This window comes from Paramormyrops kingsleyae, chromosome 1 (assembly GCF_048594095.1).
Source record: "Paramormyrops kingsleyae isolate MSU_618 chromosome 1, PKINGS_0.4, whole genome shotgun sequence".
NCBI classification, from domain to species: Eukaryota; Metazoa; Chordata; class Actinopteri; order Osteoglossiformes; family Mormyridae; genus Paramormyrops; species Paramormyrops kingsleyae.
In genome coordinates this window covers 34,915,164-34,939,257 of record NC_132797.1, presented here as the reverse complement: position 1 = coordinate 34,939,257, position 24,094 = coordinate 34,915,164, and the positions used below count along the sequence as shown (strand labels likewise).

Sequence of the window (24,094 nt, the reverse complement as noted above, 5' to 3'; positions counted from 1 at the left end):
GGACCCGTATCGGTCATTCCCAAGATGATCTGATGCTGTATTGGCCACAAAAGGAGGCCCGAGACCATACTAATAAATTATTGTGGTCTAAAACCAGGTGTATCAGTTTCATTGCCCAACCCCTGTAGATGCGATAAGAAGTGACTGCGGAATAGGACGTGCAAATTGCAGTGATCCAAATAAAACCCAGTATGACAAGTACGAACAAAATCTAAAATAACACGATATTTTAACTTGCATTATTGAATATTATATTATGACTTATAACTATATAATACATGTACAGTACATGTACATCAGTTCTCGAACTCATTAGAACTCGAATTTCTTTAAAAGTCGAACCAACCAGTTCGGAAAACGATCTGAATCTCAGAAGTCCAACCGTGAAAGCCGACCTAAGATAACTTGTATGCGCGGAGAAATGAGTCACACCGCACGTCTCTCAGCGGAAACAAAGAGAAACGCTTCAGTCTCAGCCTCGCATTTGCTGTGATAGCATCCTGCATGTTTACACTAGCCGAATACATATATTTAGAGAGTAAAAATACATTTAGACAATGATAGACAGTAACAGTAATTATTATTGTATAATAAAATACATTTAACAATAAAGATTTCTTATTCATAATATTAATAATAAACCATTAATACATTTAATTATAATAATATTGTGGTGCCCAGCGGGGACTGAACGGAGACAAAGTCGCAGACGTCAGGGTATCGGGGAATACGGGGTTTAATTACAGGTAAGGCAGGCAAAACGCAGACGGACAATACAATGACGGGACTGGGGAAACGAACTGAAACGCTGATGAAATACAGAGGACTAATGATAACAACCAGAAACAGCTGATCACACGGGGATTCCACACGGGGTTAACGAGGGGGCGTGGCACACGGAAGGAGCGGACGATCGGGGCAGGACACATTGTTTTTTTTAACTTCACACATTGTTTGGATACATTTATTTTCTTACTTTAAAAATTACTGTTTTGATAAATGTGCTTAGATGTGTTTAGTACAGTGTATGCTTTTCTTGTTTTGTCAGGTTCATTTTGCGTTTAAATGCTAAAAAAACATTTTTCGGTGTAATTTTTTGGGGCCGGGAACCAATTATTTGGTCTTCCATTATTTCTTATGGGGAAAATTCTATCAGAACTCGAACTTTTTAGGATTCAGTCCAGAGTTCTACGGATTAAGTTCTGAGGTACCACTGTATATAGTTACAGAGAGTCAATGTTAAACATATAAGAGTCAAGGCAGAATGGTGTACAGCGGTGTGTCTCAACCTGCTCCTCAGGGATCCTCAACAGTCCACATTTTTTCTCCCTCCCAGCTCTCAGCAATAATATGGATGTCTGGGGGTCCCCAAGGACAAGGATCAGAAACACTGACGTAAAGAAATTATACTAGATAATTCAATTCCTAAATTCATAGTCAAAAATAAGAATAGCAAAAATACAAGACGATTTCAGTTCACATTTATTTGTAATTTGAGATTTCCTGAATTGCAGCACAAACCCTGGCTTATAAGTATTTAGCAGTATATTGTATTGATCAGGACAGCTTTCAATGCAGGTCCCAATTTATAAAGAAAAAGTCTGGCAAGACAATTATGCCACAACACATGTACAGCTAGTATACTTCAAGTGCTGGCAGAATATATCAGGTTCAATCTTCCGTAAAAGTTCATTTTAAAAAATGTGCATTTCCCAATTTAAGCCTGACATAAAACCTCTTTATAGAGCTTTAAAATGGCACACAAACAAAAACATATATAATTACATGAATCGAAAAAATCAAATTGCATACACTGCTTGGAACAACTGATTGCACATTATGGTTTGTTACCACACTGACCAATTAGGCTTAAACCAAAATCAAACATGAATTACAAGATAGTAATATTTGATTTTATAACTATTACCAGTACCTATAAATGACTTTCAAGACATTATCTAGGATAATGTGTTACATAGTAACACTTCAAAAAGCCATTGGTTTAATATTTTAAGAGTACCATACCAGTTCCCCTGTTAGACCTTAGAAATAAAACATATAAATAAGGCCAGTTTCAGAAGAATAACTACCTGCTGTAATCTGTGACAATAAATTGACATGCAATCAAATTTGTATTAGAAATAATCTGAACATTGCACTTCAGGATAGGTAGTGTTTTGCACTGGAACGCTTTATTAATTCTTGGTATATTTTTAAATGGGAAGAAGAGCTGGAAAAAAGAACAATTACAATTATATTAGATTAACTAAAATGTTTTAGTCTACCTAGGTATACCAGCTTAAAAAGTTAAAGGATTTTCAGTGAAAACAAACATCTTTAAAGTAACTGATGTACAGCAATATACTTTCTGGCAACAATTTTACATAAAGGACTAACTACTTTTCTGAGTAGCAGAATGAAGTGTAACGTATTGGAGTGTTTCAGGGACGGGATTTGTTTGTGCCGAGGAAAGACGGAAGCTTATCGGAACAGCTGTGACGACCAGCCCGCTTAGCTGTTCTCAAATCTAGCGTAAGGGTTTGCCTTTGTGAGACCTGAAGAAAAAGAAACAGAGATATTTGTTTATGAAGTCTGTGTACACACAAGTATCGTCATAAATGTTTGTCAATGAATAATTAGAATCCATTTCATATGCGTCATTTGTGCCGCATGCTGAGTCATGAGACCATTCCCTTTTTCCCCTTTTCTTTTAGTGACCAAGAATATGTCAGCGGCTGAAAAGCACCTCACCATAAACAAACAAAAAAATCTTTATCAGGATGGGTACTATTATTACACTAATACTAAAATGGTGGCTATTTTCTCTGCCTAGAGAATTCAGATTCAACCTCCCAGTTACACAGGGATGCTTCTCAGGGAATCACAGAAAGGGCACAAACCGAAACCAGTGCTCCACTTTTGGCAACTGAATATTTATACATGCATATATAGTAGGGGTGTGGTCTTCCTTTCAGTATATCTAATCTATAACATGATAAGCAAGAGGAAAGTTACATTTCTCTTGATCACTTCAGGCTGCTACCCCAGTGCTGATTTATGGAGAAGCAAAACAAATTTTTGTACCATATTTTTGCCTGATTTCCTCATGCCTCGTCTTCATCTCAGCTTTCCTGCAAGGCCAAGGGCAAAAATAAAGACTGTTTAGGCAACAGAGACAAAGATAACACAGGGCATATAGAAATGACTCAGTCCTTCCACGCGGTCCTTAGCATGAGGTATGCTATGCTGACAAACCGGTTTGGGCTGGTTGGGTTGCATGCCGTCAGCATTAGGATGACATCCTGCAGATATCTCCCACTCAGAAGTTTTTCATACAAACGACACTTATGGGTAATGGAGGAGATGACACTGTATAGGGCACTTCTCTGATTATAATATTTGTCAGAGAATGCTAGGGTGAAGTATGGAGATTGGAAAACATGCAGGCTGCTTCCTGCAGAAGTGCATTTTATGGCATAGCTAACACATTCCTGATACAGGTGCCTGTGGAGGTTGTTCCCCAGCTACATTCCCTTACTCCTTGCCACTGAACCATCTGATATGTAGAATCAACTTGATTTAATTCACTTTCTGAATCCGTGTTATAATAAGAACTGGAAAATCTGGCAGACTGTGGCTCTCTCAGAACAATAAACAATAACTAAGCCTCGCTCCTCACTAAATATAATGAACCACGGCAGATAATGTTTAACCGGTAAGGCTGCTGCAGCAGTTGCGTGACGGCTGGTGCATGAATACCTTTCCTCCTGTTGAACCTTCCTTTTTTCAGCCTGGCGGTCCATCTTATTCTCAAACCTCTTCGTCCTGAGAGAAATCAAGTTCAAATCAAAGACAAAGAATCACATTGGCTAACTGCAACCAGGATATGGCTGTTAACCTGAAAAAGTGTGAATGTCTAACCATAACAAGTTTCCTGGTGTCCTAGTGAGGATGGGGGAGTCCTAATGATAAAATTTGTTGAGTGGGAAAGGGGGGAATTGCTTCCCACAATCATGACACTGTGGAAAATCAAAAGTACAGTGGGAGGAGGGGTGGATGAATCGGGGGAATTTGAAGGTATGACATACAGCCAAGAAAGCCATCTAAAACTGCTGGATTGCATGGCTAATTATAACCCTTCACCAGAGTAAACTGGGCAAGTTTTTTGGTTTAAAAAAGTATCACAGGCATTAATAACCAATTATTATCTCTGCCAGAAAAAAATATTATAGAGAAACAACAAGATTATTACATCACATTCAGGCAAGAACAACACAGGACACACCCAACATATTTATGAAAGCCAATCAATAACACGACGACTTTCACTCTGAACTTACCCAATATTCTCACATTTGCAGCAGCAGAAGCAACAGATAAGAATCGCGATGATAATGACAGCAGCAACTACAGAAATCGCGATGATCAGAGTCTGAAAGTTCACTGTGGTTGAGAGGATAAAACAAAATTAATCAGATGCCTATTTCACCTGTTACTAGACAATCAGCTCACCAACCGCTCATTTTATTAATTGATGAATCTAAATAATTTTGTCTCTAATCCAACCTCTATGCAATGTCACCGTCCAAGCTATTTTAAAAAGCAGAAACACAAAGGAAAATGTCAATAATGCTTACAAGACTGATGCAAACATCAAAAAAATAAATAACTAGTCTTAATATGTGGAGCAAGTATATATTTTATTCAGCTTCATGAACAGATTTGCAAATGATAATTTAGTCTAGCTAGCAAGATTTGTTGTGAATATTGTTAAATCAAGCCAGGCCAAAGACTTCCAGGCAAGCACACATTCTCAGCAGCAAGACACAAAGAACACAAAAACACAAAAGATGAACTGCTGAGAATCTCAGTGATGAACTGGAATCCACCTGCACCCAAAAAATACTACAAAAGGGGCAGACCATCTATACAGAAAATTTGCACACCAGTACTCCAAAGCAGAGAATTTCTGGGCATTAATACTTTATTTGAAGATTTACTGAAATATTGATTACCAGCACCAAGACAGTTACTGGCATGTTCCTTTGCTGGCTGAAAAGGTCTAACCTCTTCCGGATGAGGAAATGACGTAAAAGGGGCTGACCCAAAAACACATTCCAAACAAAAATATGAGCAGCTCATTCCAGCACAGGGTTGTGTCGTACAAGGTATATTTCAGCTAGCATAGTCTCACTTATCACCTGCTGGCACTCCACTGTAACTGAGCAGTCACTAATTAACATCAGAACTTACCCCAGCATGATCCCCATCGAGCTAAATCCAGTGGGCACAGAGAGTGAGGGGGCAGAATAGTTTGCACCGGGTAATAGATGCATATCTGTGTTGACTGGCACCACAAGCACTGTGACAAACAAAATTCACATCTGAGAATGCTTGTCATAGTTCAGATTCTAAGGAAAATGCAAAGGGCAAGTTTCTAATGCAATAGGAACTGACTGACAACAATGACTAAGTCTAAAGTTCCCCCAATAATATAACACAATGCCTAGTATAAAGTTTTTGTATTAATTACAAATCTGTTCTTCAGCAACTAACAAGCTTGTGCTTATCTGCCATTTCTGCAACATGTATCCACAGAAGTTTACCACTCTAAAACTGATAAACATAAAAGCCAAGGTGTCTACTGAGATAGGGAGCTCAGACTGTACGGTGATGACATCAAAGCTGCACTGCAGTGGTGAGAACACCGAAGCAGAAAGTTCAGTTAGTAAATCAGGTCTTAAACCCACATAATTCATGTCAAATGAGAATTTCATTAATAAAGATCATGTTTATCTGTTAATAAAACTTTCCAAAAGTTCTGCCAAGCTCCTTAAAATCAGTTTATGATTTTTACACCCAAAAATACTTCTGGGGCAAACTTGATTTCTGAATTTAAGTCAAATGGACATCTGTATTTAGACCACATGACAGTTTCCCCAAATAGCACAGCTCACCACAAGACTCTGGAAAGATCAGGATATGGTCAGTGCAGTAAAACAGCTGAGCATCTGAGCAACATACTAAATGCAGGCAAGTTAAGTAACTAATAACCCAGCTATAATGAGGTTCTGAAGCTACTACAAAGGTTACATGAGAGGAAATAAACTCAATTCTGTTCACTCACACTCAGATTGCGCAGACACTCCTCACAGGTTGTGTTTGACAGTGCGTTGCAGTCTAAAGGAAAACAGAAAACAAGGCAGATGCCTGGTCAAGGAACGCAGAATGCTTTACTGTTTACAATGAGCCTTGCACAGCTCTCTGTAATGTACTCCGTGATTACTGGCATAATCCACAGCTAGAAATTTCATTTTGAAACTCTTATGGAGGCCATTGCTAATACTGATTATAGTGCCGGCAGGTTGCTGCAGTGGCTGCAGCTGTATGCTAGAGACCCTGGGGAACAGTATTACCAGGTTCTCCAGTTAAACTCCAGCTTAACATATCAGTTTCAGTTGTGTCCCTATGTATAAACTCACTCATATTTAAGAACAAGATATGAGCATTATGAAAAAGCGTTTATTTCTTACTAAAGTTTCTTATGAACCAAAAGAAAACTGTATTGACTTTGTTCATGATATGAAATACACTTCTACAATACACTAGAACATACATATATTTAAATACCTAGATGTAATCATCTGGTGATTTAAATATAATGCCATTTTTATATATTATAAGGCAAATTTGTAGCCGGAAGGAAACAACTTTTAGTTTTGTTATGATAATCAAGATTCGGTCTCATCTTACACAGAGAAGTTATATTCAGATAAAATTAGTGGCAAAAGTATGAACCACGATCAAAAGTTCACCTGTGTGTTGAAATTGATATTAATTACACTAATTTATTTGCGCAAAGGAATTACGCTTATTCCATGTTAACAGCATCAACGGAGGAGTACATAACCTTTAAATATTCCCGCATGAATACCCCAGTTGCTATTGGTAATTCGGAAATATTTATGCAAAAAAGTAAAGTCTTACCGACCACAACCAGCTATTCCAGCTTAGCAAACTGGTTTATCTTCATTCCCCCGAAAATGTTTACCACGTCTTACAATTTGCATTAAACAAAATAACCTTAAGTCTTCATCAAAAATTGAATTCAAATGTTTCGTATAATATATATGAAAATACATAAGGAGACTTTTACACTACTCGTTTCATTACAATAATTTAGAAGGGCACAGAAAAAACTTTACCTGTGTAAGCTACAGAACTCCGCGGCAAAATCACCAGCACACCGAAGACAAATAAAACAGGCAGAAAACAGCGTAGCTCTACCATTTTTGCACAGCTAGATCACTATACAGCGAACTATTACTGTCGTCCTCGTTTAAAAGTTATCCGAGCGAACTTTGACACTTGCCAGCTCACACGCCTGTCACAACGCCTCACACCGGAGCCTGAAAACAAAACCTCTCAGGTAGCCGTGCGTGCAGCCAATCAGAACCCAGCGATAATATAGGTCATGTGATCTCCGTCGGGAACGACTCGGCTTTTAGATAGAAAAATCGCTTTACCTCGGGCCATTCCGGTTTCGATTGCAGTACGATGCCAATTAACATACGATATGGATCATTCGAATCTCTCAGTTTAAATCCATAGCATACATACTTAACTTATAGACACACTGTAAGCTGTAGGAGGATTTTAAAAACTTACAGTACTGTTGCTTCACTTCTCTGGGACCAGGACTGGTGGTGTGGAGTTTGCATGTTTTCCTTGGGTCCTCAGGGGTTTCCTTAAGGGTACTCCGGCTTTCCCCCACCGTACAAAAACATGCCGAGGGAGTTACCAAATTGCCCGTGTGAATGAGTGGGTTAATAAGGATAGAATTACTTTATCAAAACAGTTTGGGGAATACAGACATAAACTACATAGCAGAAATGTTTATATAAGATGTCTAAAAAACACATGAAATTTTGAAATTGTGGTTTTAGACATAGACATGCGCACATGTTTGTATTCATATCTTTGTGGGGACTGTTCATTCATTTCTATGGGAAGACCTTAATCCCAACAATGACTACCCTAACCCCTACCCAGCCATAAAATTAACCATAAGTAAACAAACAAAATACAAAAGTTTTGATGTTTTTTGTTTTTGATTGGAGTCACAGAGTTTCCCCATGTGGGACTGAATTTTTTTTAGCTGATTTTACTTGTGGGTGCTTATTTATTTTAATCTATGTTAACTATGGTAATTCACTTAAAATGATCACTTTGTTCATGTTAAAAATATGAAGCATGCTAAAGGTTCTGGCTGACTATTTAGTAACTACGCAAATATAACAAATATTGTCATAAAATATTTGGTTTAATTTTTTTTTTTAATTGCATAATCTGCTAGCGTTCTATAGTTTGGCTGGTATACTCAAGAAAAATAACTTCATTCAGAAGACTATTTTCTGGCTCAAGAATGTATGTTCCCCCTGCCTTTCTTTTTAAATATAGACCCTTCTGGCTACTGCTATGACAATGGTAGTTACTAACCAGAGCTTGTTAATTCAGCTGAAACTACTTATGTTGATTTTATAGCAGAAAGAAAAGTAGTGTGCCACACACCATGGTTAATGTTACATGCCTGTACTTTTGTTTCACACTATTCTGCCGTCAAGCTTGAGTTTTACATCTGCTGGCTGCTAGCTGCTGACTTCTTCTGGCCGGCGCACTCACTGCATGAGTTACGCATTCAGGGGAATACAAGTTGAAAGAACCTGATAGGTAAATATTACATACAAAATCCAACTACCATTCAGCTGGTGTGGGGGGGGGCGGAGTACTGTGGTGGCCAATCAGATTCCAAGAGATATTGATGTCACCTCTGGCCACCATGTAGACACGCCCCTGTAAGTGTGTCCTCCTTCCTGTGGCAGAAGACACAATACCAAGTACAAGACGTTCATAATTGTGGTCTTGGCAAGATCACATTGCTAACTTGCCTACCAAGCACGAACCAGGGGTGCAGTGAATCATGGGATTGATCTCGTTTGGCAAGAATGCAATGACGTAGATATTTGGGGTGGGGCAAGAACGACATCCAGGGATTTTTACTGCTCTCTGTACTTCTGTTCTTGAGTACTGGAACTGGTCTTCAGCAATAGAAGATAACGTAAAACAGGTTACACAAGAACACAAATACGGTCAAGTATGTATATTGAGATATACCCAGAGTTTCTGGATCACACCGTGGGTAGTGAGGGCATGGCGACAGACCCTGGAAAGATCATGGCGGCCTACCTCCTAAAGTGTCATTGCACTCTCTTGTCACCCCTGCAAAAAAGATTGCTTTCACAGTTGCCACATCAAGGAACACAGCCAGATTTGGGTTATGATGGAAGCAGTGGATGGGAACATTGGCGGTAATGGACAGGAGGCCATTGACTGCCAGTGGTTGCATGTGGAGCAGGGGAGCGACATGGTGCTGGTCGGGAACAAGGGTTGAATGCAAGTGTGGGGGGCTGAGTGAATTTGACAAGGGCTAAATCATTATGGCCAGATGACTGCATCATAGCATCTCTGATATGGCAAGGCTTTTGGGGAGTTCATGGCAAATCACGGTGAGTACCTCCTGAGAGTGGTCTGAGGAGGGAAAAACCATGAACTGCTGACCGGATGCTGGGCGGCTAAGACTTATCGATGCAAGATGTGAACAAAGGCTGTCCTATCTGGTACAATTCAACAGAAGGGTTACTGTGGCACAAATGGCAAGTGACTTTGTCACGACACACTGGGCATCGAGCCCTGCTACATATGGGGCTATGTAGCTGCAGGCCAGTCAGAGTGCGTATGCAAATCCTCGTCTACTGTTGACAGCACCTGCAATGGGCACCGCAGCGTTGGAACAGGACCTTGGAGCAATGGATGTGGACGGCCAAGTACTTGTCAAGCATCTGTGGGATGCATTAGATCAAGAAGTCCACATCCGCAGCTACACAGTGCCATACACAGCAGGGCTTGATACCCTGTGTGTTGTGACACACAGACGATGCAGCCTTCTGGCCATAACTATTTGGTCCTTGTCAAAGTCAGTCAGGTTTTCATCCCTGCCAATGTCTTCTGCATTTAACATGTCAACTATGAGTACCTAATAGCTTACTGTCTAACATATCCCAGACCTTGACAGACACCATTTTTATGAGATATTGAGATAATCAATATTAAGTCTGGAGTCAAAAAGGACGTAGCTGCTTGATGGGAGACTCGACCCCTATACACACACACACACACACACACACACACACAAAGAACTGTACTCATATCTTTGTGGGGACCGTCCATGCATTTCTATGGACAAAACCCTAATCCCAACAAGTCTTTTGGCATTTTTAGTTTTTTGATTGCAGTCACAGATCTTTATAAAATTGAATTTTCCCTTCTGGGAACTGAAAAAATGGTCCCACAACATCAAAATAAAAAGTGTCACATTGTGGGGACCAAATGATATCTGCCCCCCCCCCACCCCCGACACATACTGTTTTCAGTTTGGCGGCTAATACATTATATGATATATTTTACACATATTTCTTTAATAGTTTTTTATTGTCTTAATATACACATAATATAAACATATTACAAATAAAAATGCCCCCCGTGCCCTTGAATAGGAGAAGTGGGTATAGAAAATGGACGGACAGGATGAGTTTGTTATTAAAATGTAAAACAAAAATTTAGAAGAATTAAGACTGAAATTGTATAGAATAATAAAAAGAAAATCAAAAAGAAAATCTATCAATGCATGTGGTTTTGAGAAAAGACAGAAGTCAACAAATCAGTAATCAAATAATTTATTAAACAAATTTGTAAAGCCAGTTACAAAAACAGCCTCCCCTTCTTAATACTCTCTCTCTCTCTCTCTCTTTCTCTCACACACACATACACACACACACACACACACACACACACACACAGATCCACAAAGTTCATAACTACAGTAATATACGAGTACATTCTGGGCCTGGTCTGGCTGCCGGCAGCCAGACATTAACCTGTGTAACAGTAGTAGTCAAATCAGGCAGTGCTGTATGAACATCCTGGCGATAAAGGACCGATCCACCATCCCACACAGTGACATCACACTTCATCATTACACCATCTCTCTCTGTGCTTTCCAGGTTCACAGTGTGCTATGTAATCACTGGTGTCCCTCATATAAAAACTGCAATGAAAAACAATAAATAACCATTCCTTCGCTGTTTTAAAAAAACACGTTTTGACATCCTCCTCCAGAGATACCTGCTACTTTAATTTGTTTCAAGAACACTTCCATTTGGTAGAACCTGTATTATACCAGCTAAAAATACAGATTTTTGGTGTCACTGGGATTTTTTTGTTTTAAAAAAGTTATTAGAGGCTACGGAAATATCAGCACAGAGACCCCAGCACCACTCAGCATAGTGAAATGCTGAACATGAGTAACTCATAAAGCAGTGATTTAAGTACAACACTGTAGGAGCAAGGCAGTCTGCTGGGAGGACACGTTCTGCATATCTGCCACAAGGAAGAACGTCTCAACAATTAAATCACAGAGAGACTCGGAAGCAGCATGACCGTGTAAGGCATTCAGCTCAGGGATGGAACACGCTTTCCCCATTTTGCATACAGGCCGACATACTGCTTCCTGTACCTGGAAGACTAAATTCAGTCTGATTTGTAACAGTCATTCATCATTTTACCCTTACTTAACAACACACTACACCTTCTAAATATTGTACAGAGAAGGGCATTTATGACCATGAAGAATCACACTGTGGAACATGACGTTCAGCCCACTATAAAATGAGATTCCAAATCTAATTAACATACTGCCATAGCTGGCCCCTCACTGAGAGCATAATGACAAGACGCTAGCAGCAGAGACGCCATCTTCAGAACTAGTTCCTGGGAGAGGATATTTGATCTTGTGGCACTGAGAATGGACATACAGCTCTGTGCCTTAATTCCGGCACCCGCATGAGAGTAAGAGTCATATTTCTGACCGTGCCTATGAAAATGAGGACATACCAAAGAAAGCCAGAGGGAGAGCTTTTTGCATAGCTTGGGGACGAAGGGAAGAACAAGCCAACAGCTTTCTGTCTCCAGGGAGAAGGGGAAAAAAACCTACCAGTTGAGATATTTAGCCAAAATGAACAAATTAAATAGGTTTTTGTAACCTTATTTTAAAGAGTTACATAAATATATTATGTTCTATATTGTGCCAGCTTTCCGAATGTACAGTAATCCTCAGGGTTGAGGTAATAGTCCCTTCAGTCTTCATCAGTCCTTTGCTTCCAATTAGCATCTGTGAATTAGCCTTTCTGTTGACGACCGACATTTCCGATGGATCCATCCGCTGAGCGTGAGGACACTGTGTTCTGACTGGACCTTCCTCATCACCTGGTCCAGGCGCTTCCGCAGCTCGATACAGATCTTATGCTGCATCGCTTTTTCACTATCATATTAATGTAAGCCTTCATGATCTTGGTGATCTCTCCACCCTGAAAGGTGAAAACAGTCTCCTTAAGATGCTATTTGCAAGATTAATACGGAAAAGACAATTCTCATCACCGAACTCCCTTTACCTGTAGAGTTTCAAAGAACATCTCCCTCTCATCCACAGTGATCTTGTAGGTGCTGGCTTGCGGTGCTCCAAAGAAGACGATGTGTTCGTAGGGGAAGGTCTCCAGAGGCCTGGGGTCACCTCGCTTGTAGACGGAGACGTTCTCTGCACTGATGCCCAGCCACAGCTCATGGGGGAAGCCGCCCTCCTTGCACTGCAGGGACATTATCGCGCGGGTCAGCCCTGATCTCAGCATTTCTCACTACTTCCTCCCGTTAGCTTTCTAACCCACAGCTAAACCAAAATGCACACTCAGTGACATACGTCCATATGATTATTCGTGCGAAATGTCAACAAAAGTGAATTAATATTTTCCCGTACGTTTGATTTTTTATTTTGCATCTCATGGGTGCGGTGACACCAGGAAGCTCTCACCTCCACGTCGAAGAGGGTGGAGCCGTAGCCGGGCCATTCCCTGACGACGGACATGTACTTAAACATGGCTTGGTGCTGGGGAAGGCCATGCAGGTGGGACCACTTCTCCTGGATGCTGGCACGCGTGGCTGACATCTCCTCGCGCACCCACATCTCCAGCATCTGCTCCTCCTCCACCCGCTGCTTCCTCAGCGAGCCTGTCTTGAAGCTGCGCCTTAAGGTGCCCTCCAGAAAGCTGGTGCGCCTCCGCTCCAGTGTCTGTGCCGCCGAGGCCCCCGAAGCCCCGGCCTTGGTGGACTGCACGATGCGGGCACGCAGCCGGCCCACGGGGTACACACTGTCCAGGCTCCAGCTGGCCCGGCCTGCATCCCCGTAGAGATACTGCAGCCGCAGGGCAGCCAGGTGCTGCAGGGTCTCCTCTGGGGCAGGGAAGTGGCCGTGGATCAGGCTCTCGTGGGCCTAGTGGGGAGTCAGACACAGACAGGAAGCAGGACAGTAGTTAGCCTGACAGCTCCACCACGCTGTAACCGCTGACTCTGTGCCACTATTCAAATCACACACAACTTATAAAGTTTTCAAGTCTATGATCGCCATCATTTTCATTAACAGTAGATGTACAGTTATTCATGTGTGTAACTCTCTAATAGAGTAGTATTAACTGAAGAAGCACAGAAAAAAATGCAGTCACCTTTGTTAACTTTGTAGTTAAATTCAATACATAGATTGCACATACATTACGTACGTTATACATAAAAAATTACATACATACATAAATTAGACATACATTACCCACACTATATATACGTTATCCGGGCTAGATACAGACACACATATTAACATATATAAATTCATCATGCAGCTGTCACTGCAACCTGTTAACGGGTAAGCAGTCATGGAAAACTGCTGGATAGAAGATAGCTGTTTAAATATGTGAATTTCCAATTAATATGTGAATATGTGAGTTTCCAATTAAACACATAATTAATCTTATTAACAGATTTTGTAACGTTCACTGTTTGATATTAACATTATTACGGGTTCAAATTCATTTTCTTACACTGACAATATGCTCTTGTTTACTAACCTGCTCAAACATGAAGGCAAACTCCACCCCTTCTCTCGGCACATTCTCCACATCCAGGAAGCAGTAAAGCTTAAAATAGAGACGCCATTTTCCATCTTCCTCCTCCTCACTGCCTGACAGCCTGGAGAAGCATCAGCAGCCGCATAAGAGAGTTTAAGGGGTTTAAATCATACTTACATGAATATTAACCATGCAACAAATGAGATTTCAAACAGCAGTATGCTAACAGATACAATGATTCATTGCTGAGTATCTACCTCTCAAATTTGGCCAGCACATCAGCCACAAAGACCCGGCTCTCCACAGCCCGGTCTGCGGTGTTGTTGTGCTCAAAGAGGGCGAACATATTCCTGCTATCCTCCATAGCCAGTCCCCGGATCAGCTTCTCCACCACCTACAGAAAAGCATAAAAACCGTTGCGGGGAGGGAGAAAGACATGTGACACGGGCCATTAAAAAAAAAAAAAATAGCCTACTGGATTTATAGATAAACCAGTGAGGCTGATCTAGAGAGAATACACATGCAGTGAAGAACAGAATGACACACTGTAACATTTGTAAGACGGTAGAAAACAATGAATGTTCCGTATTCAGCTGTGTGACTGACTGTGTGAAAAATCAGAACAGTTAGATTTTTATATAAATAACCCAAATCACCCTGCAACACTGAAAAGGTTGAAAGATGGCATTTAGATGGCAGACAGAAGGTTAAAATCACGCGATTCACGTAGGTATTTGTGTGGTGCTGAGACAGACCTCCCCAGAGGTGGTGTGTGAGTTGATGCTGATTTTGCAGGATCCACCTCCATGGCAGTGAACAGTGGTGGTCATCTCCTGTCTCATCCGTAAGGCCATAATCTCACTCTGGGATGGCACGTATTCCCTGGACTTGGTCTTTTTCAAGGACTCCCCAATAAAGTGAGCATACTTCTCAATTTCAGTCCCTGGAAACTGATCCTTAATCCTTGACAGAAATATACAAAGACACGGAGGTTTAATGGCTGAGGAGTCAGGCAGATGGCTTAGATACACGACACGGGGAAAAGGATGTGAGGCCGCGCACCGACGCCCAGTGGGGGGAAACATGGTGCGTACCTCTTGAGGTGGAACCTGAGGTAGCGCAGAATGGAGCGACTGGGCAGGAAGGAACAGCTCATGCAAGTGAGCAGATGCCAGTGCGCGTGATTGGCTGGGCTGTTGGGCTGCGGAACATGATTGGTCTGCTTGATCAGCTGGCAGTACACTTCATCCCGTAAGGGCCGCAGGTCCTGGCATGTCTGTAGAATGCCCTGGATGATAGGCACTGGGTTTGACACAACTTCCATCTCCTGGAGTGAGTTGAAAATCTTTACTGCCTCATCCTGCAGGCTAGCATAGCCCTTCTCTTTTTGGACTAGAGGATGATAAAGGAGAAAAAAAGGTAATAACATACAGGTACACAGTCAGAAGGTAAGGTCTTAAATGTAAAGCCAGTGAGGAGCCGGAATGAGATCAAACTCACAGCTGATGTTGACTTCCCCGTATGGCAGTGGCAGTAGGGGCGAGTGCAGTGGGTGCTGGGTGTATCTGAGGATGGGGTTCCTCCGATACGTCTGCTCCACTGCCTCTGGGTTCAGGCTGTTCTCCTGGGGGAAGCAGTAAAAGAACAAGATCAACAGCAGTACGGAGCCTGACCCACAACCCATAATACTTCACCGACAACAGTAAAAGATTTGGGACCTTAATAAAATACAGAATGAAGATGATTTGAATTCTGCCATAGAGAAGATAGTGATTTCCCAGCACTTCATTGTCATGATGGAAAGAGAAACACAGCACTCAGGAGGAAACTGAAGAGCAGAGCAGGTACATCGGACTGCTGGAGTTCTGGGAAATCCTGAGTTTTTTTCCCTACGAACTGTTCTTAATACCCTCTCGAAATGTCCCACTGTGCATCATCCCAAATCTCATGGAACTCGATATTATGGCAAAACAAAGCACTGCATACCATTCACAAACTACAGTACTTGCAAAAAAGATAAACACACAAAAAACACACAAAAGCAAAGATCAAGTGGTTCTGCAAGTTTCACACACTGAGGAATGCCACCAGCTCAGCTTCAGATACCTCACTCAACTACCGTTTGTGTCCCTGGCCGTAAACAGGGTCTGTAAAGGCATGTGCCTCCACGGCTGCAATGGAAATATGTCACACGTGAGCCAGAAGGGCAGACTGCTGTACTGTTGCACACCAACAGAAATACTAAGGAGCATCTAGCCCTAAGTACCAGGCCTAAAGTTCTCTTCCCTTCTTGTCCCAACAGTCGTACCTTGATGTCCCGGATTAGTTGCTGGGTAGGGGTCTCAATGGGAACCTTGTTGTCTATGACTCCCTGTATGGCAGAGGTCCATCTCATGGCCTCGTTCAGCATCTTGGTGTAGAGGCGGTGAGAGTGTTTGCGCCCATGAACAATAATGTTCCAATAGCCTAAAAGGAACAAAGAGTGGAGGTTGGGCTGACAAGTCGCAGAACTGTATTGGACACCCAAAGAGGAAATATGGTTCCCATGCAGTGGATTTTAAAAAAAAAAATAGATTCCACAAGCACTTGTTCCTATGGATGATGTTGTTTTGCTCCTGAACAAGAATATGACCCAGCGCTGGTTGTGGAGATTCTGTCATCAAGCACAGAAAGCGAGAAGGTCCTGTTCTCTTACCCGTCTCCTTGAAGACCTTCTCATCTGGATGCACCACAGAGCAAAGGCTATTCAGGACCAGCGTGCCCAGCTTCGAGGCTCCGCGCTCTGAGGTTTTGTAGTAGTCCAGGGAGTTGTTGGTCAGCACAAACCAGCGCTTCTTTAGTTTGAGGGAGGTGCTCTTTCCACCCGATTTCATCTCCTTGTGTAGCCAGCCTGAGCAGAACAGGAAAAACCAGGGTCAAGACTGAGCAAAACCAGTGCTCTGATTAAACAGGAGAAACCATTGTTTTGCTAGATCTAAAACTGTGTTTCAAATGTTGGAAAAAAGATTATCCGGAGTTTTTCTCCGGATCCTATGCTGAAGGCCATGGGCATAAGGCTGAGAACAACCCATCTTGAGATGCCAACCCATCACAGGGCACACTCACACACCATTCACTAACACTTACACACCTATGGGCAATCTGGTAGCTTCAATTAGCCTCAGCATGTTTTTGGACTGTGGGGGGAATCTAGAGGAAACCCCATAATGACACAGGGAGAACATGCAAATCTCAAAAACGTGGAGCCAAGGTGGAGACTTGAACCCTGGACACAGAGGTGTGAGGCAACACCTCACGCAACCACTATACAACCATGCTGCCCCCGTGATACCTTACAGTGTGCACCTTTGAGATATAAACATTTAATCAATCTGACAAGACTTCATATGTGAAATGTCACTCACCTCTAATCACAAACTCCTGGCCGTCGATCCTGGAGTCGCCCTTTGGCTTCTGCAGAAGGCTGATCCAGTGGTGCATCTCCTCTGGCGTGTCTGTATTACAGTGGATCACCCGATTGGCTGTGATAATCACAAAGGAGTTGGGCCTGCAGCGGAAGACATTAACCTCTGTCACGCCACCCATCCTCAGGGCAAACATATGGCAACCAGATAACCCAAACAGGTGTCATTCAAACTAGAAATCTCACACCCAAGCTTCACATAGTCAAATGTATCCTGGTATATCCAAATTCACAGATTTCGGAGTAGTCTTACCTGTCTGGATTGTCGGAGGCACAGACAGAATCAATCAACCCGACATCCAACGTTCCCTGGAGGGAGACATGGGGATGGGATGGAGGCTTAGATTTCTCCAGCACAGCTTGGTGGCAGGTGACCGCAGTATGGGAGTAGACGACTTCACTCACCATGGCATTCTTAGGGTTAGCCTGCTCATGTTGCATCTCCAGCAGCTGCTCCGGGGTGGCACTGTGGACGCGACTCAGCACACTGAACCAGCCACTGCACTCACAGAGGAGAGTTAAGCATGGTTAGAGACAATGGAGTAAAGAGCACTAGGCTTCCAGCAGGGGGCGCAAATCGCTCTTTACTGTAGATCTAAAGTGTGAAATTGGAAATCACTATAAGATATAGTACAGCAACTGTGTTTCAAATAATAAAAATTTTTAATGAACAAACAGACAGACAGACAGATAGATAGATAGATAGATAGATAGATAGATAGATAGATAGATAGATAGATAGATAGATAGATAGATTAAAAAGTCTTAATGGCCAAACGACGGCGGCACACCTGGCATCCTCTGGTGATTCTGCAAAGACCTGGAAGGTCCTTTCCTCAGTGACAATGTTCAATGCATTCTCCTTCTCATGATTGTCCACTATTTCTCTATGCACAGGAAACCACAAACCACAAATTGTTTTTTGAAACAATCAGTCAAAACTATCGCTAACCATACTCTTTATACCTATGCATCACTTGATTCATTAAATATGGCTCTCGTGAAACTTCATTACGGAAAGCTGCACATACTGGGCTCTGGTCACATCCAGGCAATAGATGGCGCTCTTACTTGGCTGTCCGGATGTCGATGGTTCCCTTCAGCTTCTCCTCACTGTCATTCTCAAAGTACATGAGCTTCGAGTCCCGCAGGACAAACCAACGCATCTTCCAGTTTCTCCGGGAGAGAGTGGACAGGCCGCCGCCCTTCTTGTACAGCCACCCAGACTTGAGGGACTCCTGCTTGGCTCTGAACCACATGAAGGTCTCATCTTTCAGGACACACCAGCGTCGGCGCCATGGGTTCATCAGCCCACCTGACAGAGTGGAACCCATTCCTCAGACTAGCCTTTCAGTATGGTGAATGGTTACATTTGAACTTAACAAGCTATTTGTTGTTACATTTAGTAATGTCCCATTTTTCTGCATGATACCACAAGCAAACACTACTCAATGCTGACTTCATGGTCTCTTACGTTTCCTTTACGCTCTTAATGTCAGTCCTTGTCTTTTTGCTTCCAATAGCTATCATCTTGCTTTCTTTAGAATATTAGCTCTTGCTCCAATACTGCACATCAAAAGGCACGCACACGCACACGCCATTCACAGCTGTGCGCAATTTGGCAACTCCAATTCACCTCAGCATGTTTTTGGACTGTGGGGAGAAACCAGAGTACATACACAGGGGAGGACATACAAACTCCACACACATGGAGCCACGGCGGAGACTCAAACCACAATTCCAGAGGTACGCTAACCACGGTGCCATGATGCCACCTCTACTTATTAATCATGAAGACATAAATGAAAGATAATAAGAGCAGAGTATAAGTATGGGGGCTCCTGAGTGAGTGCAGGACTCTGTGGTAGGGAAGGGGCGCCAAGCTTACCTTTCATGTAGAGGTAACTGTGAAAGTATGGAGGCCCACTCCCGTTGAGCAGACTGACTCTGCCATTGGACACCTCCTCATCTGTGTCCACATCATTGTCATCATCACTGTCAATGAACTTCAAATAACATCACCGTCAATATGGAGTGTCTCTTAACGTATGCAGTCCTTATGGTCTTTCATCGTGCTTAGGTGTGATGAGGAATTGCAATACTTGTTGAGAAACATGCAAATATTTACTATTAATACTATTTATATCATTAAAACCATAGTAATCATTTGGACTGCATTCATCATATTTATTATTATCAAATATGAAGCAATAAACCAGGGTTCTTCAAATCTGGACCTCGAATTCAAATCCAGGTCTTGTTTTCAGTTCTCCCAGGTAGTTAGTTTAATAATGAATGATTCTGATTGGTCAGAGGCTTCGCACCTGACTGACAGGTAAAGGAAGGCTGGAAAACCAGCAGTGCTTGGACCTCGAGGACTGCGATTTGAATAACCCTGCAATAAACTAATTATTGATCTTTCCTTTAAGGCATTTCATAGGGGTATACTCACAGATTCAGAGCTGTCACGGTACGAGTCCAAGCTGTTGTAGGTGCAACAGGACTTACGGAGGACCTCCTCGTCAGTCATGTGACCTCCGTTAGTGCTGGCGGCGTCTTCATAGCCGTGTCGGGCTTCCTCAGCCTCGTCCTGGTCATAGTCTGACTCCGTGTCTGGGGGCTTGCTGTAGATGGGGTCCTCAGATTCTGGCATGTCGATGCTTGCATAGTCTGGCTCATCGTCCTCCTTGGCGCAGTCTGGAACCGGTGGTGGGGGTAAAGGGCTGGGAGATATGGTTGGCTGCAGCTCCTCTGCAAATGTAGGTGGGGGGGGAGGCAGGCTGGAGAAGTCCTCCTGATCCAAGGGGTTTCCCACAGCAGATGGAAAGTCAGGCAGGTGGATGCGCTCATCCTCTGCAGGGAAGCCCTCATCTGCCTCCTCCTCAGCCAGTGGGGCACTGCTATCTGAGAGGTCATGAAGGTTCTCCTCACTTGAGACAGATTGCTCCAAGACCCCAAAGTCCAGCAGCTCCAGGAACTCTGTAGCCACACGCGAGGCCTCCTTCTCCAGCCGGTAGATCTCAGCATCACGCTGCCGCTGAAGCTCCTCCCTACCGCGCTCACACAGCTGGGACACTCCATCCTCCCGCTGCTTTTGGAGCCGCTCGATCTCTTGCTCCAGACGCAGGATCTCCTCCATCTGACGGCTCTCCTCCTCGGACACACTCCGGGATGAAGATGATGGCTCCAGAGTCAGATCTTTCTGTTGGGACTCCAACTCCTGTTTAGCCTTCAGTTCCTCCTCCTCCTGCCTCCTCTTTAACTCCTCTTCTTGTTGGACACGGAGCCTCTCTGCTTCCTCTTCCTTCCTCTTTCGCTCTTCTTCCTCTTCCTGCCTCAGCCGCTCCTCCTCCTCCTGTTTCAGCCTCTCCTCCTCCTGTTTCAGCCTCTCCTCCTCCTCTCTCTGCTGCCTCTCCTCCTCCTCTCTCCTTCTGCGCTCCTCCTCTTCCCTCCTTCTGCTCTCCTCTTCCTCCCTCTTGCGCCTCTCCTCTTCCTCCCTTCTCCTCTTCTCTTCTCGCAGCTTGCAGCAGAGGCTACGAGCCTGCTGTCCACGGCGGTGCTTCTGGAAGACCAGAGTGGCCAGGCGCAGACGCAGGAAGGCGCGCCTCCAGAAGTAAGCACGGTAGTTCTTCTGGATGATGATGATGTTGGTCCGCACCTTCTTAAAGTGCTTCCTAAAGATGTTACCCAAAACAACATCTCTTATGTTCCACTCCCAGTTCCCCGCCATGAACCCATAACTAGAGCCCACAAAATTTATTGGACAGTTACACCATGGTCACCCTGTTTGGACCTTCACCAGTCTAGAACATATAGCTTATCTCCTGACTCGCTGCGTTGGATGAACCATGAGACACCACGTGGTTAACATTTTTTTCCAGTAGTCATGGGGAAAGTGACACCTCTCATATGCTTCTACCAGATGGTCTAGTATCCTACACTTCCACCAGATAGTGGCCTGGTTTACATTAAAAACTGACACTGGAAACCATGTCAGAGTCATGTGACCATGCAGTTTGCTATGAATCTTAATGGCACATCTGATTCTCTGCTTGTCAAAAATTTCACTGGGTCCTAGTACAAGTAATTAGCTTAGTTGCTTAAGCACAGTGATACGCTTGAGAGCAGTCAGCTCATTCCAGGTTTAGAACTTGCAGGCAAAACAATGTGGACAGAACTCTCTCACAGATGCTGCAAGCATATTTCACTTGTAAACAAAGGACATTTGTCCTTACAAGGAGGAGAAGCTGATTACACATTAAGTTTAGCCTTTTCCATAATATCCATATAAAAAGTATGCTTATATGTTAGAATGAGAAAAAAAACTGTAAGATGTCATTATTAACCATCAATTCATTTACAATTGCTGCTCACGCAAGCAAAGATTCCTAACTAGCAGCATTTACCTACTGGGTGTCTGCTACTCTTTGACATGCACATACACTTTCAAGCAAATAAAACTAAAAAGATATCAGCTGAAAAAATATGCAGGAAACAAGTGCACATGTGCCCCCCCCCGCCCCCCCGGCCCAGCAGCACCGCTCACCTGGCCACATAGCTCAGGATGTGGGCTCGGATCACCATGCCCGCCTTGTACCGCACCTCCTCCCTCTCCTTCTCCAGTCTCTGCTCCAGCGCTTCCTTCAGGAACACCTGTGGGACACACACACAAGCCTGAGGGGGGGGCAGGCCTGTGAACCGGCCCCTGCTGCAGAGGTCAGGAGCTCGGGGGATACAGAGAGGCTCCACGACCCCACTGCTGACTGCCATCGCTGCCACTCCTGCTCTCCCGGCCCTCTCCGACTGCATGGAGACAGCGAGAATGTGGGGGCGGGGCAGAGCACAAGCCACGCCCCCCCTGCATTCTCATAGGGGCAGGAGAGGAAGGGAAGTGCAGCCAGGCTTATTAACCCTCCCCTACCAGCCGGGGGCCTGACGGCAGAGGGTTAGCCAACCATTCTGTGTGGTTGGAGGCAGATTGAGCTTTTCGACCGCGGAGTTAAAGTATGTGTTGCGACAGCAGAGTGCTACGGATACGCTGCAGAAAGACACATTGCACGCGTTCACCGCAAACTCTAAATAGCTGGGGCCATTCTAGGGTTAGCAGGCTCAGAACATCAATACACTCATTAAGGCGACGGATGATGCCCATGGCATCGCCTAACATGCTGACACAGGACATGCATTCTGGGCACGGAGCCCTCTCGACACCCCAGTGTGGGCGCAGAGATTCCGGTAATCACACACGAAACCCTGGCAGCACTCCGCACACTCCGGCGGAAGTCAGACGGCAGAAGCATTTTTAGAACAAAGAAGCCAAAAGTTAAACGAACGCAATGAGCCATTCAGACTAGACTTGCTCATTACTTCACCCACATCTGGAGTGCATCTAATGGAGCTTGGTTCTCAAAGCATGGAAACACCTCTGATTCTCCTGCTCTTTACGTTACCCCACACGCTGAGAGAAAAGAACACCTGGCGTCTGTGTGAATTCACCCTTGACTAATCTCCCCGGTGCCCTTGAGTTCAGCTGGCTGCATTCAGTGTAAACTGCTTACTTTAATCAATCATTGTTAATAACTTTTAAAAGCAAAAAGCTTAAATTAAATACGCCAGAGACCAGACAAATTTATTAGCTACCAAAGTTTATCCTCACAAGTTTTCTTCATAGCTGAAGCTCAAATATCCGTTGATGATTTCCACAACAGACACTGACCAAGCAGAGACTATGTACCTCAAGTCTGTGTGTGTATGTGTGTGTCTATATATATATATATATATATATATATATAAACAATGCAAAAAAGAATAATCAATTACGGTATTCTTTTACAGAAACCTGTCTGGCCCATCTCACAACTCTGGCTGGTATTTCGTCTCGTTTTGACAGACTAGCTGTAGATTTGTAAGATTCAGTTGCATGCAGCATATCAGAGGCGGTCACCATACAGCCCATCATCCGCAAATGTGCCTTGGAATTGTTCTATTCACACAGTGATACCTTTTAGCTAAGACGTTCCGGCAGCTCTTGGGGTGGCAGTGAACTAGAGACCTGCGCGGGACGGATTTTTCAGTCCCGCTCCCGCAAGATTCTGTCCCGCTCCCGCCAGCTCCCGCAAAAAATATATATTATTTTCTCCAGCTCCCGCCCGCAGTATTCAAGTTTTGTCCCGCTCCCGCCCGCAAAATCCCGCAGGTAAACATATAAGTAGTTTTATTTTTACCGCTTCTTCCCGCTACTCTGTTATTTGTTTCACTTGCTTCCCTTTTGAGTGTATATAAAAAAGAAACGGAAAATAAACAAATATGTTTCGTTTTATTTTAGTTTAATTAAATGGAATGATGAACATGGACACGAACGAGGAGCTTTTCAGAACATGCCATCCCGTCCAAGCACCAGGCTGATTCCTTCTTGGGGTGTCCGGTTACGTCCCCCGGCACTCAGAGCGCGGCAATTGTAGTTTCTGTAGACGATTCGCCAGTAAATTGTTATTATTTTAACTTAGTCGTTCTTGTTGCTTGTGTGCAGTAGATAAATGAGTATTTGTTTTTAATAAATTAATTTTAA

The 24,094-nt window shown here is 43.4% G+C and overlaps 2 protein-coding genes across 2 annotated transcripts in view; both read right to left on the bottom strand.

The window, feature by feature from the left end:
• Positions 1 to 1,467: 1,467 nt before the first annotated feature.
• Positions 1,468 to 7,427, bottom strand: pttg1ipb (PTTG1 interacting protein b). The gene is made up of 7 exons (XM_023805854.2): positions 7,206 to 7,427; positions 6,128 to 6,180; positions 5,254 to 5,362; positions 4,341 to 4,443; positions 3,760 to 3,825; positions 3,085 to 3,131; positions 1,468 to 2,555 (listed from the first exon to the last, which is right to left on the bottom strand). The coding sequence occupies exons 1-7, from the start codon at positions 7,288 to 7,290 to the stop codon at positions 2,512 to 2,514; spliced, it is 507 nt and encodes a 168-aa protein (XP_023661622.1). The 5' UTR covers positions 7,291 to 7,427; the 3' UTR covers positions 1,468 to 2,511.
• A 3,350-nt stretch (positions 7,428 to 10,777) lies between these two features.
• Positions 10,778 to 24,094, bottom strand: part of myo10l3 (myosin X, like 3) — a 50,118-nt gene continuing 36,801 nt past the window's right edge. Inside the window, exons 22-39 of the mRNA XM_023805851.2 lie at positions 22,073 to 22,179; positions 19,979 to 21,200; positions 19,415 to 19,532; positions 18,598 to 18,841; positions 18,318 to 18,413; positions 17,932 to 18,025; positions 17,780 to 17,835; positions 17,468 to 17,610; positions 16,759 to 16,953; positions 16,372 to 16,529; positions 15,564 to 15,687; positions 15,158 to 15,455; positions 14,819 to 15,026; positions 14,321 to 14,457; positions 14,064 to 14,184; positions 12,980 to 13,438; positions 12,567 to 12,758; positions 10,778 to 12,482 (exon numbers count right to left, since the gene is read on the bottom strand). Coding sequence (XP_023661619.2) covers positions 12,378 to 12,482; positions 12,567 to 12,758; positions 12,980 to 13,438; positions 14,064 to 14,184; positions 14,321 to 14,457; positions 14,819 to 15,026; positions 15,158 to 15,455; positions 15,564 to 15,687; positions 16,372 to 16,529; positions 16,759 to 16,953; positions 17,468 to 17,610; positions 17,780 to 17,835; positions 17,932 to 18,025; positions 18,318 to 18,413; positions 18,598 to 18,841; positions 19,415 to 19,532; positions 19,979 to 21,200; positions 22,073 to 22,179 — 4,077 coding nt within the window. The 3' untranslated portion in view covers positions 10,778 to 12,377. The remainder of the gene's footprint in view (positions 12,483 to 12,566; positions 12,759 to 12,979; positions 13,439 to 14,063; positions 14,185 to 14,320; positions 14,458 to 14,818; positions 15,027 to 15,157; positions 15,456 to 15,563; positions 15,688 to 16,371; positions 16,530 to 16,758; positions 16,954 to 17,467; positions 17,611 to 17,779; positions 17,836 to 17,931; positions 18,026 to 18,317; positions 18,414 to 18,597; positions 18,842 to 19,414; positions 19,533 to 19,978; positions 21,201 to 22,072; positions 22,180 to 24,094) is intronic.